This window comes from Bombus vancouverensis, chromosome 4 (assembly GCF_051014615.1).
Source record: "Bombus vancouverensis nearcticus chromosome 4, iyBomVanc1_principal, whole genome shotgun sequence".
In the NCBI taxonomy this organism is placed as follows: Eukaryota; Metazoa; Arthropoda; class Insecta; order Hymenoptera; family Apidae; genus Bombus; species Bombus vancouverensis.
In genome coordinates this window covers 15,780,979-15,794,965 of record NC_134914.1, presented here as the reverse complement: position 1 = coordinate 15,794,965, position 13,987 = coordinate 15,780,979, and the positions used below count along the sequence as shown (strand labels likewise).

The 13,987-nt window shown below is 34.0% G+C and overlaps 1 protein-coding gene across 2 annotated transcripts in view; it reads right to left on the bottom strand.

Annotated features, from left to right (window-relative positions):
- LOC117166659 (tRNA dimethylallyltransferase) overlaps window positions 1-13,987 on the bottom strand; it is a 116,620-nt gene that overhangs the window by 40,784 nt on the left and 61,849 nt on the right. For both annotated transcript variants that reach the window (XM_076618319.1, XM_033350826.2), the window contains exon 4: window positions 6,272-6,407. In XM_076618319.1, coding sequence (XP_076474434.1) covers window positions 6,272-6,407 — 136 coding nt within the window. The remainder of the gene's footprint in view (window positions 1-6,271; window positions 6,408-13,987) is intronic.

The window sequence follows — 13,987 nt, the reverse complement described above, 5'->3', positions numbered from 1 at the left end:
ATATATTATTTCAGAGCTTAACATTTTTGAAAAGTAATATGTGTTTTATCTCTGCATAAATAACAGTGATACGTTATTTTGAGTTTTCGTAAAAATTTTTTCAACTAAATTTCATGTTAACTTCTAGAATATTAATAAATTCTCCTTTTTCGTTATGATAATATTAACTGCTATAATTATGTAAAACGTAGTTTCGCTTGAAATTAAATTATGCAGAATTTCATAAGAATTAGCGAGAGAAGCTCGCTCTATTTTTCGATACCCGTATCGCGATCAATCACAATTAGCCCAAGTCTCTTGTTCCCTGCTATATAAATTAAATCACGAACCATTCACAAATCGCAAAGGGCAAACATATCTTCCTTAAATCCCCTCTTAAATCCGAAAAAGTAATTTACCGGCGAGTCTCGATAATCAATTATACCAACCATTAACGTCCCACGAGCTGATATACGTTTCCCTTAACCCTTTCGAATCGGAACAGGCTATCAATCTCGACACGTAAAAGAAAAAAAATCTTCGAAGGAACTATGCTGAATTAACCGTTTCTTCGATTCGCGGTTTTTTTCTTTTTTTCTCTTTTCTTTTTTCCACGATAAATTCAGTTACGTGTTTTACGCGTTCTTCACGCATGTTCATATTATCCACGCTATAGGGAGCCGACAAGTTTCGTTGAGAAATCTTTAATTTCAACAGCAGACAGAGATGTCATAAATATGTCCCTCGTATATAAAACTTCCCTCCTTATTTTCAAACGACCCTTCTACAACGGACGAACGCGAAATGCTCTAAGATACCCTATGAAACCGATCCAGTGACGCACATTCGAGAACGAACGTAATTGATCGTCGTTGGTACGAAGTGAGCAAGCAACTATCACGAAACCAACACAAAATACACGGAACTTCGTCTGTACGAGTACTATTTCTATCGATGTTTCTGTACAGCTATATTTACACCAACGTGTAACATATCTGCCGTTATTTATATTTGTACTTGGCACAAAGCTCTAATGTCTTTGTCCTTTAATAAAAACAATTCACTTTTTAATATTCGAATATACTTTACTGTAGTTTCGAGCTGTCAGTTCAACTTCTCTTTTAAATTCTAGGTTAGGTAGCTGTGTGGCTTTTATAGTTGCTTGATATTCCGCAATCCCATTTTTCACAGGGGAAAGACTCGACTTATATCACTTTCCCTCTCTTTTATAGGAAAGCTAAAATATTATAAAATTCAATGCTAATGCAATTTCATATTTTCACGTATAAAATTGTAAAAAATGAGACCTAGACAGAAATTTCTTTTATCCTTAAAATGTTAGAACGAATAAGTATTACGCTTCTCATAAATACAACCGCGGTCTACCAACATTAAAACTGTGCCTAACTATCGCAGTACTCGAAAGACAAAAATAACCCAATCGCAAATAATCATTTTCTTTAACTATCCATCCTTTCACCAGGAAAAGAAAAATCATGGTTCGCAAAAATCTCGGCTAAATCTAATTTAATCCACAGAAAACGCGAAATTTCGGGATGACACGGTTTACGGTTGGATCAGCAATCCTATCGGACTCAACCGAGGTCAATAACGGGAAAAGCAAATCGATATCGCCTCTCACTCACCCAGCAACGAAGGTGTATGTGAATGGCGGATAGCTGATGGAAGGGAGAGAGGTCTTTCGATCGGGACAGAAAAATTCAGCATTCCAGCGCGGCTGGCTCGCTAAACGCAGCTCAGCGATCCGTGGACGAGCGGCGTTAGTCGAGCGCCGTTACTTAACGATCGTGTCTCTTTCAGGGAAAGTTTAGTCGGACGTTTTGCCCCAGAACGAATGAGAAGAGCCTCTCGTAGAACGCTTCTCCAAGAAGATGAACCGCGTAGAAAGGGGTGAAAGGAATCGGTATGACGTACTTCTCTAATGATACATCTCTCTGCTTTAAAACTTCACGATTTCTTCGTACCGGCTAGGCAGCGCTCGGAATTCCTATTCTGATTTCATGCGCGTCAATGTAGAGAAAACGGCCAGCTGCTGGTGTGAAAACAGAGATCTTAGAGGGACGTTTTCTCTCATTTGCTTTTAAAAATATTATTTTATAGATTGTATATGTTATCAAAAAGATTATTATTGTAATACGTTATTTTAGAAGAGGAAGTTATTGTTTGAAAAATGTTTAGCTAAACATTGATATTTGATCGGATCTGATTTTTGGATATTCACAGTTGCTTGTGTTCCTGCTACTTGATATTTGATAATCATTTGAAATTTTCTACTTGATGCTTAATATGTAATCAAATTCATTTTCGTCTCGTTTCTAACGCACATTTAAAATCTGCAAATAATAAAACCGGAATCTATCGCAGAACGAATAAAGTTTGGCGAACATAAAATCTCGAAGTACATGGACACGGGTAGGACTTTATAAAACTTCGTAACATAAAATCTACGACTACGAGCAATCCATAAAAATGAAAAAGAAAGAAAGAAGAAGAAGAAAAAATAGAGCAACGTTAAAACAAAACCAAGGTCTTTCTCATACCGAAACACGTTCCCTCGGCGTTTCCAAAGAATCAGAATGGCCGAATGGAAATGATCAGATTTGATGTATATTTAATAACGTGTGCAGTAGATTTAAAATAAAAACATGAGAATCCCATTGTAGATCTGTATAAAAGATCAGAATGTTTGTATAATTCTATTGAATGAAATTTAATTTGGGGAAAATACTGCCGAAGTTACTGGGAACATAAATTTAGATGGGGCAAACAAAGTATTTAAAAAAATACTATAAATAAAAAAGTTGTAACAGCTCCATTGCAAGAATTATTGAAATCTAGAACCAATAATTCTTACAAATCTGAAATAACGAAACCAACTAATCATTCACAAAGTGCACAGAATCACAAAGAAGTTATTTTAATTAAATATATGCTGCACTGAAAAAACTACGCGCTAGAGTTTTGTCTTTAAAAACGACATTCCACAGGTACTAACCCATTCGAGACTAGTAACGATAGCGCAAGTGAAACAGGAGTGCAACGATTATTACTCAATTTTTCACCTATTCGCACACGTCTATCTAGATGTGTTACTCAACGACCCCTTCAGGGAAAGTTCTGATTTGCTCCAATCTCTCTCCCTCTCCCTCTCTCTTTCTCTCTCCTCTCCTTCTCCTATCTCTTGCTCCCCGGTCAAAAGAAATTATTAAACGAACTGCTGTGTTACGACTGCAGTACGCAAGGCCGATGGATAGACTTCCGATTTAGAAATCACAGTACGGACACCGCAATGGTATCTGGAATACGCCAGTTTCTAACGCTCAGCTATTCGTGTCAATGAATTCTGCAAATTTTAACCCCGTGACAGTCGCCACCGCGAGCAGATAGTTATGTAACCGCAGACAGTTTCCGTGTAACGAGGCTGGATTGAGACCTCGAAAAGCTACTCCCCGACCGATTTATTGAAAAGTGAAATATCTATAGAAAAGAAATTTGAACTATCAGATGGAATTAAAGGTTAGCATCTATTATTATATATGTACATAGAAACTTTTGTACATGTACGTGATAAATCATCGTCTCGTTTTATGAATTTTGTGATAGTATTGGATCGTTTCATAGATTCTGCCGCTTTTTAATTAACGATTTCTAATAAGCAAGCATATTATTCTCTACCTGTCTTTTAAACAGAACACTACACCGTTTTTCAATTGTCTATTTTTTTAATTAATAATTTGATCTTCAACAGATATGAATTTTAAGAAGACTGATAAAATGATAGAAAAATGGTGATCGGAATATTTGTGACATTGCACACTTAGTGAATTTAAGAGTAAAAAGAAATTAATAAAAGAACGAATAAAAATCCGGCACTGTACATATATACGCTATAAGGCACATTGCTACGGGGAAAGTTTTATCAAAAAGTTTTGAGCATGTTTCAAGTCGCGAAGATTGATTTTATAGAGAAAATGTCGTTTCCCTCGTGTTTTGTAATTTTTCGGAATAAATTACGTGCTCAAGATAAGTCCTACGCTAGAAAGGCTATAACCGCGTACGCAAAAATTGATTCTAGGAAAAGTATTCACCAATCTGGCAATTTTTCTCCTAGGTATAATACAAATAGTTCCAAGGAAACGATGTAATAAACCCGACGCTCAGGATATCATTTCTAAACCCTGCTATTTTATGTAAAAAAAAAAGCTTGATTGCAAACGCCAGCCACATTGAAAACTTTACAAATCACTAAAGTTAAGCCGAAGACACACGCGATACTGTCTGAAATGTCAGCGCACGCAATAAATCTATTACGTTCATGGTCTTTCGCTATCTCAAACGAAAATACACTCAAATAAAAAAGAAAAAGAAAAAGAGAGAGATACAGAAACAAAAAATTTCGCACTGACGATTTAATAAAAATTATTAAATTCTCACGAGTGACGTTCCACGTTCTGCCTGAGATTTAAAAATTCTTCCTAATATCAAATTCAAAAATTCGAGCATTACTGAAATGAATTACAATTTAAATTACAATGAACAATTACGCGTTAAAAAATTAGGATTAAATCTTCGGCGAGAAAGATTTTTGAACAGTTAAAAATTAACACATCTAGCTATCGCATCAGTTACACAGGTTCAAAATTCTTCAATTACGATATTTGTATTTGAAAGACGGAATGAGTTATTAACGATAACGCAGCCGATGGTGCGTTTGATGTGCCTAACAAAACTGTTAACCAAATACTAAAGTACCGGGAAACCTGATAAAATTTATCGTTTATCAAGAAACATAAACGATGTTATAGGAACGTACTACAATTATTTTTAATTCAGACATGACCTCCAATACGTCACTTGAGGCTTAAGTTATCAGCTACCGCAGTTCCCATTCAATGATGATTAAATTTTCAGTACAACCGGATATCGCTTTATTTATATTATAATGATATAAATTCACAGTGCGACAATCTTGCAACAAAATATGTAGAACAAAATCTAACAACGAAATTCAAACAAAGTAAAATATATAAAAAAGTACATTTATATTTACAAGATAAAGAACCGATTATTGTACTATTTTTAATACTTACACGAATATCATTCTATGTTTTCTATATTATAATGATAGTAATTTATGCTACCATAATAATAATAAATAATAAAATACATACATAACATACTAATATTTAAAACCAACCACGTGATATTCAACCCAGTAGGGAATATACGAATTTACCTAATTTCCACGTAGACAAACTGTAAAGAATTTTGGAGTTAAAAGAAGATATAAAATCATCTTTTGTCTCCAGATATGATTTTTCTAAACTTCGATCGATCTTATTTTTTGATTTTCCTCCTGACGGTTTTCTGGCGTAAAATCCCACGGCTACTTAAATCACGCATTATTGTCTTTCGAGATAAAATTGATGAATTATCGAAGGCAAGAGAGCAAGCGCGCGATTGTAGTTCCAAGCGTCACGACAATTTAATCTCATAACGAACGAAAACTCAATGGACGAATTATCTATAGTTGGACCGCGCGCGTTAACGGCACGTCGAAGCTTAATGGTCAACCGATAAAATTTATCGTTTATCAAATAGCACAATGTTATGAAACTTGGTACGATCGCTCCGTGCAGCCTTGAAAACGGCCGGTTCACATCTTCCCTCTCTTCCCATGATTTTCAAAAGGGTAACGAATCGAAGGAAGCATAAAATTTTATTATTAAATCAGAGTTTAATGATAAAAAATGTGATTTCGACTAATGTTGATTTTTGACGAGATTAGATCTAAATCGTAGGATTTAAATTGACACAAAAAATAAACGTTAGGGTAATTTAACGTAATGAAACATAAACGATATCAAAATTTGATTTAGATAATTATAGATACACCCTTCTGCAACTGAATTTTTTCTTTAAAAAATAATTCAATCGTAAATCTTTTATGTATATGCATATAATAATCGAATAATCGTTTTAGAAATTCTATCTTAAACCTTAAATGCATGATTTTTCTAGATATAAGAAAACACTTTAAAATTACTTACATATCAAAAAATTGTACAAAAATAATTTATTTGTCTATTTATCCATTAAACTGCTACCTATTACAGAGAATAAAGAATGTATAGCTTTTGTATTCTTGTAAAAAAAAGTTATAAAATACGTAGAAAATATAATTTAAATTAAATTTTCAATTAAATTGTCCAGATGCAGGGTGAAACATAATTCCTATGAGTTATTAATTATTACGTAATGAAACACTTACCATATCACACTGGAGCCATAAGAGTATGGAGTTCTCATGTCTCAAAGGACCACCTAATCCAGAACCACCGGCTGTTCTTTGAGCTTTCAATAGCTCCGAATGTTTTACGCCATACTGCTCGAACACTTCCAAAGATCTGCAAAAAGAATAAAAAAGTAAACGTTATTTGGAACAAGATCTTTCCTTTTCTCTTTTCTTCGAACCTTCGATGTTTGTCTCCATTATAAAACTGTTGCTAAGAGTCTTTAATTTCAAGCAAACAAGCTTATCACTAATTGTTAAAGTTTGGTTCGCAAGGTCTAATCCGCGTTTTTATTGCAGAACAGTTATTTTAGAAAGTAATTTTAGTGATATGTGCGATTTGGATAAGAGGTGACGAAAAAATGTTAGATATCTTTGTCCGTTTTTTGTTTCATTATTCGAACATTTTATGGAATAATTTCCTCGGCGATATTACTGCAAATAATTCAGTGTTCGAGTTTGATCAAACATATTGTCTACAACAAATGAAAGTTACCTCAACTTCAAATTTCAGACTGTCAGATTTAAGGTAATTCCAAACTTCAACCTTAATCTTTAAAAATACAATTCGCACAGTTTCTTAACCCAAAAGCCGATTCAATTTCTGCTCGCTGACAAATTCGAGTTAAAAGACTACCGTAACAGAGTAGAAAGCTAATTGCTCGAGTGAAAATTACAACAGCTGTTTAAGTGGAGTAACGGTCGCTTAAAATCACGCTAGGGATACATAAAATTCACTCGATTTGTAAAATACCGGCACATTATCCATGACAATGAGCAAGAAATAGTCCTATTAGAAGGAAATAGCTTCGCTACGAACATCCCAACATCCTGTAATTATTTATTTAGCAATACCATGATTATTTTTACGTTGGTAATACAGGCAAAACGTATCATAGCATAATGTTACAGCAAGTCGCACTTAAAGTGGACGTGTATCTATCACAGCGTAACGCAACATGATGCAGAATACTAGGCCTAATAGCAATCACCATCGTGGAACAGCGCTGTAGAGATAATGGTGGAAGCAAGGGACATCAGCCCCCGTAGTTCCGGAGATCAATTCAGTTTTTCCCTTCTTTTCCCTTCTTCTTCTATCTTTTAATCAAACGAGACTAGTATCATGAAATTTTATGTATTTTAAAGATTTATTTGTTCACTGTATTTTTGCATGTGATACAATCTTATTTATTTGTAAATAAATTATTTCTCGATTCTATTCTATGATTATAATATACTGTAACAGATGTTTATCTTTTTATCTATTTTCATTTCAAAATATTTTTTTTTACTTGTTATAAAATTATGGAATTTTTTGCAATTCAGTAGAAACGATCTTTATACAGAGAATAAGTTATGAACTTTATACGTTATTTACGTGTCTTCAAAGTATCATATTTCCTCCTTTATAAAATCCATGAAACTGTAAGATTTTCTAAGGGGAACCCCAACCTAGTTTGCGACCAACACGTGTAATACAACTACATTTATCATACACGATGATGTACATATATATTGGAATAATCGTGATATTTGAATTTTCGTTGCCAGTTTCTATTTTTGCAAACGCCCCTCGAACAGCGATTGGTTGAATGAAATAATATATTAAATGAATGTAAGAATTAATCGTCCTACGGTCACATATGTTATTTATTTAATAATATTAAACTTGAAATGAAATTAAAATTCATAAAATTCGATTTGAAGTTCATTGTTGGAATGAAAGTCTGGCCCTGAATTTCAAAAATGTCTCATGACATAAAACTTTATGCCACTACCTTGAGACTGACATGATATTTTATAGTGTTTATTTTTGTTTTAAACTCTGAACACGTCGTAAAGCTTCGATCAAATTTCCTATACACGATAAAAGTGGTTTATAGTATCTATGATTTATTATAACGTTATAAAATATATAAGTATGTTTATATTACATTATATAATACGTGCACACATTTTGATGCTACAATTCCAGATTTTCTCATAAATAACGTATTTTAAAACCTCGACAAAAGGTAGAAGAGATTTAAAAAAGAAGAGGATCGAAATAGTAGAAAAGTGGACAATCATCGTGGAAAATGAAGAGTTATAAATAAATTCTGTTCCCCTTTATCTTTTCCAAAAATAAAAAACACAATCTTATGACGATGCTGTTACAATTTTATCCAACAAAATTCCAGAATTTGACGAAAGCATTATTACGATTCATGGGGCCGTTTCAACCCTTTTTTAATAGTAAGCCATAACCATGGAAGACGTTCTATTAAAAAATAAATCTAAGTAAATCCTAGTAAAAAAAAATAATTTGTTTCCATAACTAAATGGTTGAAGAATCAATAATTTTCTATGACAAAGTTTCTATTTCAAATTAATTTCCTCAATATCCTTTTCTTAATAATATCGCTCATTTCGGTAAACCAATAATACGAATTTAGTTCAGAGCTCGATTATGCGCACATTTATTATGCAACACGCCGTGCGTGATTCTCTCCCGATCGTTCCGCGTCGGTTTCGTTTCCACAAACAAACGAAATCCGATCGGCTGCAGGTATCCACCGTCGACGAAAAAACGGACACAATTTCCATTTTCAACATTATTCATTCATTTCATGGCGAAGCATTTTGAGCGTGGCGCCAAGAAACAAATTCGAGGAATTCGAAGATTCGAGCACCACTTATTTTCGGATGCTAGAGGGCGGTTGTGCACGTTCGTAATCGAAGTTTTTAACGTCTAAACAGTCGATATAGCATGCCGATAATTAATTTAATGTCATCGTCAAACTACGAAACGATAAGTGGGTCAAAGTCAAATAGCGTTCAACACCGAAGGCTTACCATATCACGTGAATCGATATGCATACGTTTGCAAAACGCACTTGCTCTTTTAATCCAAGGTAATATGTACCGACAGATCTTCGTCAAATAGAGAGCAAATATTTCCCAATACAAAGTTCAACTTCCACGAATCAAGTTGTCAAGCTTTGACAGTTGAAACAAAAATAATAATAGCCAGGCATCTTATCGAGCGGAAATTTTTCTCTTGACATATTGACACAAAGATGAATGCTCGTAAGTGGATGTTTGTGATGGATGAAAATGTTGAAATTAAATGTATTGCACTGTGTTTTTCTATAAATACATAAATATTAAATGTAAACACTCGATAATCTTAAACGTATAAACAATTAAAGTTGCTTACATACCTCGATCTGTTTATAAGAAAATGCGTGTGTAACTAGGGTTATCGAAGCAAAGGTTACACTCAGATAGATGATTGCGTAGGTGGTAGATACTGGGATCGACTTTCGTTTGCATTACTCGTTGTACCATTTGTGTTCTGATTGCATGTAAGAAAATTATCATCCGGTATCATGCACGAGGCAATAAAACTACAAATTACAAACAAATTCCAATAAACGATAATTGATTTCTCAAATAAATACCACCCACCTCCCATTGTGAGCACATTTCAGAATATTGATTTGGGGGATTTTCAATTATTCTATAAATCACTGTCATTTGTCACCATAAAAGATTTCCAATGGAACTTACGTTTCCAGAGTACTTAAAAATACTAATTTCGGAGATTTATAAACATATCAGAAACCGATATAATCTTTTACCATAAACGCTGCGGATAGGATCTGGGTTCACAGTGTATTTAAAAATGGTAACTTTGAAAATTTGTAGCTATTTCATAAATCGATCTTTATTTTCCAATCTTTCGTCGAGGAAGCTCAAGGGTTGTTGCCCATTTTTTCCAGAAACTATAGTTATTGTACATACGATGCACAGCAAAGTGGACAAAGAAAGAACGAATCGATAAGAAGAGTCAGGGATCCAAATATCGTCAAATCGGGGTCAAAACGGAACGATAATGTTGGTGGTGTCGCGAGATACATACCGATATGTATTATCAGTTTCATAAGAGCTTCGTTTAATTAGTCAGTTGGTGGCACGATTTAGTAACAACTTATGTATCTCTGTATTTTGACATATGGGCGGGCTGCTGGATGAACTCTGGTCCGGTCGATTAGCTCACGAATAGGCTTAATAATTCGGCCGATGAACCAGTGGGATGGGATCGTGGCACTTTGTTCCAGCACATCCGGAACACGCGTTCGATGAGAAGAGTTCGATGAGAAGCAGACGATTCGCGGCTATGCCGTCGTATTGTTACATGGGGAAAACCAAGGGAAGAAAGAAAAAGGAAAGTCTCCGTCCGTACGTATACGTTGGCTCACGAAAGTATTTGAACACTTGCCATAGAGAAGTTTCAGGTCCATATTGTATACGTTATACGTGTATAAAATATTTCATAGATATACGGAATTCCATTAGAAAATATTTGGTTAACGATCACATTTACTACTTAAAGATACGAAAGGAATATGACAAGTCCGTTTTTGTTAATTTTCTAATCTTTATACCACTTGGCGATTAAAACGAAGCTGAAGGGACTAATCTGATAGTTTGGAATATACAAACTGTTTGAAAATAACCAGAATTTTTTCTAAGAAACTAATATTAGTTTGAATTTTCATGTTAATTTAACTTAATTCAGCGTTTAGGAGAATGACAAAGATAAAAATGTAATCTCAAAATCAGACGAATAGATTATTTTCATGTGGAATAGGCTGAAAATATCTTCAACTTTCAAATTATTTCTCCAAAATACTTGAATTGTGATTTATCGTGTCTCTCTCCTCTAGTCTTTGTTCAGCATCTGTAATATAGCTCAGTAATCTATTTTCCCTTTTCTTTCGTTATGTTTTATAAGAATCAGACGCGAGTCGTGCAACGAATTATTGCAAAATTCCAAGACGGTGCAATCGAGAAGAATTGGAAAAGGTAAGAGCCAGGAGAACAGAGCGGAAAAGCGTACTTTCTCTTCGGAGAGACAAGTTAATCCAACAGCACCCGAGCATTATGTCACTCCCACGACTGGTGGATTTGCTGGCGGACAAATGGATCGAACAGAGCGGATTGTAACAGCCGGTTACTGTTGTTTCTTGGCGATTAGACTGGTTTCGTGCGAATGAAAGGATTCAATGGTTAGATGATAAGTTCGATTAGCCTGAGATCATTTATTACGAATGGAAATAATATGACATGATAGCAATGCTTATGGGTCTGTTGAAATTCAATCGATTATCAGCTTAGTTATGAATATTAAATATAGTTTGTTAAAAAAGAATAATTGGTAATGGAATGCTACAAAACGTTCCATTGTATCTGATGGTCCGTAGAATATTATTTTCTTGATATCGATCATCCTATGTGTAGCAATCATTAGTTTCTACGTTACAAATTGAAATTAAAAATGGCTATGCAAATCAGTAATCTTTTTGTCTATTTCTATTTTATATTAACCTAAATATCTCGTGTCTCGAAAATGATATGTACATACATAAAATTGTTAAACACAACATTTTACAGGAATGACTGAAGTTATCGCTTTTAGTATGATAACTAGAACTATATGAGATCGAAATACATGTTGGAACTACGAGTGTATTCAGGGTGTCAAAGGTGACGACTGTCATTATTTCTTTCAGTGAAAAACTTCTTACGACATAAACCCTTCTTACAGAATCTAATGATACAGAAAGAAGAGAAGATTAAGTTTAAAGGTCCCTTTGCAACGCAAACGATGATACAACAGATAATTCTTTTAAAAACTTACAGACATCCTTAGTATTTTAATGAAATTACTTTATCTTTTACGAGCAAAGACTAGTTCTAATTATAAAACAGATATCTAAAATCGGCAAAATAATAACAAGTCGCTATTCTATTATCTATAATTCGAATGTCCGTAATATCTACATAACATTCTAATTTAGAAAATATCTATATATTATAATTATGATATGAACAATTTAAAAGAAATGTATTTGTTTGATAAACAAAATTTTAAATAGATTGACTTCGATATCTTAGCTTCTGATATACAATTATTTAAAATCACAAGTAAGTAAATCATTACAGTAATTAAATATTTGAGTCACATGTGTCTAATAATTTATTTCAAACGTGTATAGGTATGCAATGAAAACATACATGAAAAAAAGAAAATAAATTTAAATGTTTAAAGCTTATCGCGTTACTTCACATTTCCTACTTTGTTACAATACTCGCAGATTAGGTACAAAGTTGGCTCATTACGAATTGTTACGAACAACAATTTTATCCTTCTTTTGTAAACGATAACAGATAAGAAAAAAAGAAGAGACACTTATTTCCTGTATATATTATACAATATGTTATAACAATTGGCAATGAAAGATAAGTGAGGAGTAGAATAATAAAACTGATATCATGTTGAGAAAGAACATGCCGCGATTTTATTGATATAAATAACTGCAAAATGCGATAAGATTGAAACACGTGAACACTTTGCGCACGAGGATAATATCGACGATAAATAAAAAAAATCTATCGAACCATATGGAAATGTGATTTCAGCTTCCATTTAAACAATTACATAACGAATCTGTACAAACACGATTATATATAATTAAAATTAAAATAAAATTATCACATTTATCCAATTCGCTTAATGTTATATTAAAATACGATCTGAAGAAATATTTTATTCTATTAGATATCGATTATGTTTACTGGCAGACAAACCCATTACATTTTTCATAATAATATGTTGTATACATTCAATTCACATCATCGTGATTCCAGATTTGTTCCAAATTCTACCTATATATAACATCATGATAGTCGAGTCTCGTTAAACTGTTGATAAAATTTCAAAATGTTTTGTACAACACACATAATATATTCATTAAATATTTCTCTAATTGTACAAATTATTGCGAACCACTGTACAATTTCACCGATCTTTCAAAACACTTGGAGACCATCCCCAGCGAGGCTCAGAAACGAGATACGTTCTCAACGTCGCTGTGGTGTAAATTTTCCACGTTCTATCTCCATTTACCCAAGTGTTTCAGCCATGTACGATAGAACGAAGCTTTTACAATTTCGTGCAAACAACAACGTAGAAAAGAAAGGAACGAAAACGACGAAAAAAAGAAAACGGGCATAGGTGAAGATAACGTCAGCGTAAATTCATCGACAGACAGGCGCGAGCGCTACGCTGAATTCGCCATGGTGATTCGTTACGTCGGACTTTCCCCAACGTTCTCGGGGAAGCATAAATGCGGCCACGGCGAAATATGCAAAGAGAACGTACGTAGCAGATAATGCGAGATTAGAATTTTACGAACAGCTCTCGTGGCACGACTAAAGGCCGCTTTCCACTCGCGTTTTCGTCGTGCTCGCTATAAATCCTTCCCGCGACATTCTCGACACACCGCGGAGACACTACGTGACAGGCGATTAATAATATCGCGGGAGTAAGTTCTATAAATTATCGCGGCAATTAGCGATCGAATCTGGTTACATTGTGGAATTGGAACCATGACTGTAATCTGTCTGGCTTGCTACAGATATTTATCGTTCGTCATCGAGTGAAATTTTCGAGTCGCTCACCGTGCAGATTCTAAATGTGAAATGGATGTTACAGCCGATCTTTGCTAACTCGAATTTCAAGGGAACAAGTCTTTGAATTATCGAGATTTTGTCTTACAGAGCAAGAGATACTCAACGAACAAAAGACCACTTAAAGAAACTCCGTATATTTGTTATAGCATATTAATTAATTACGGCCAGGTATAT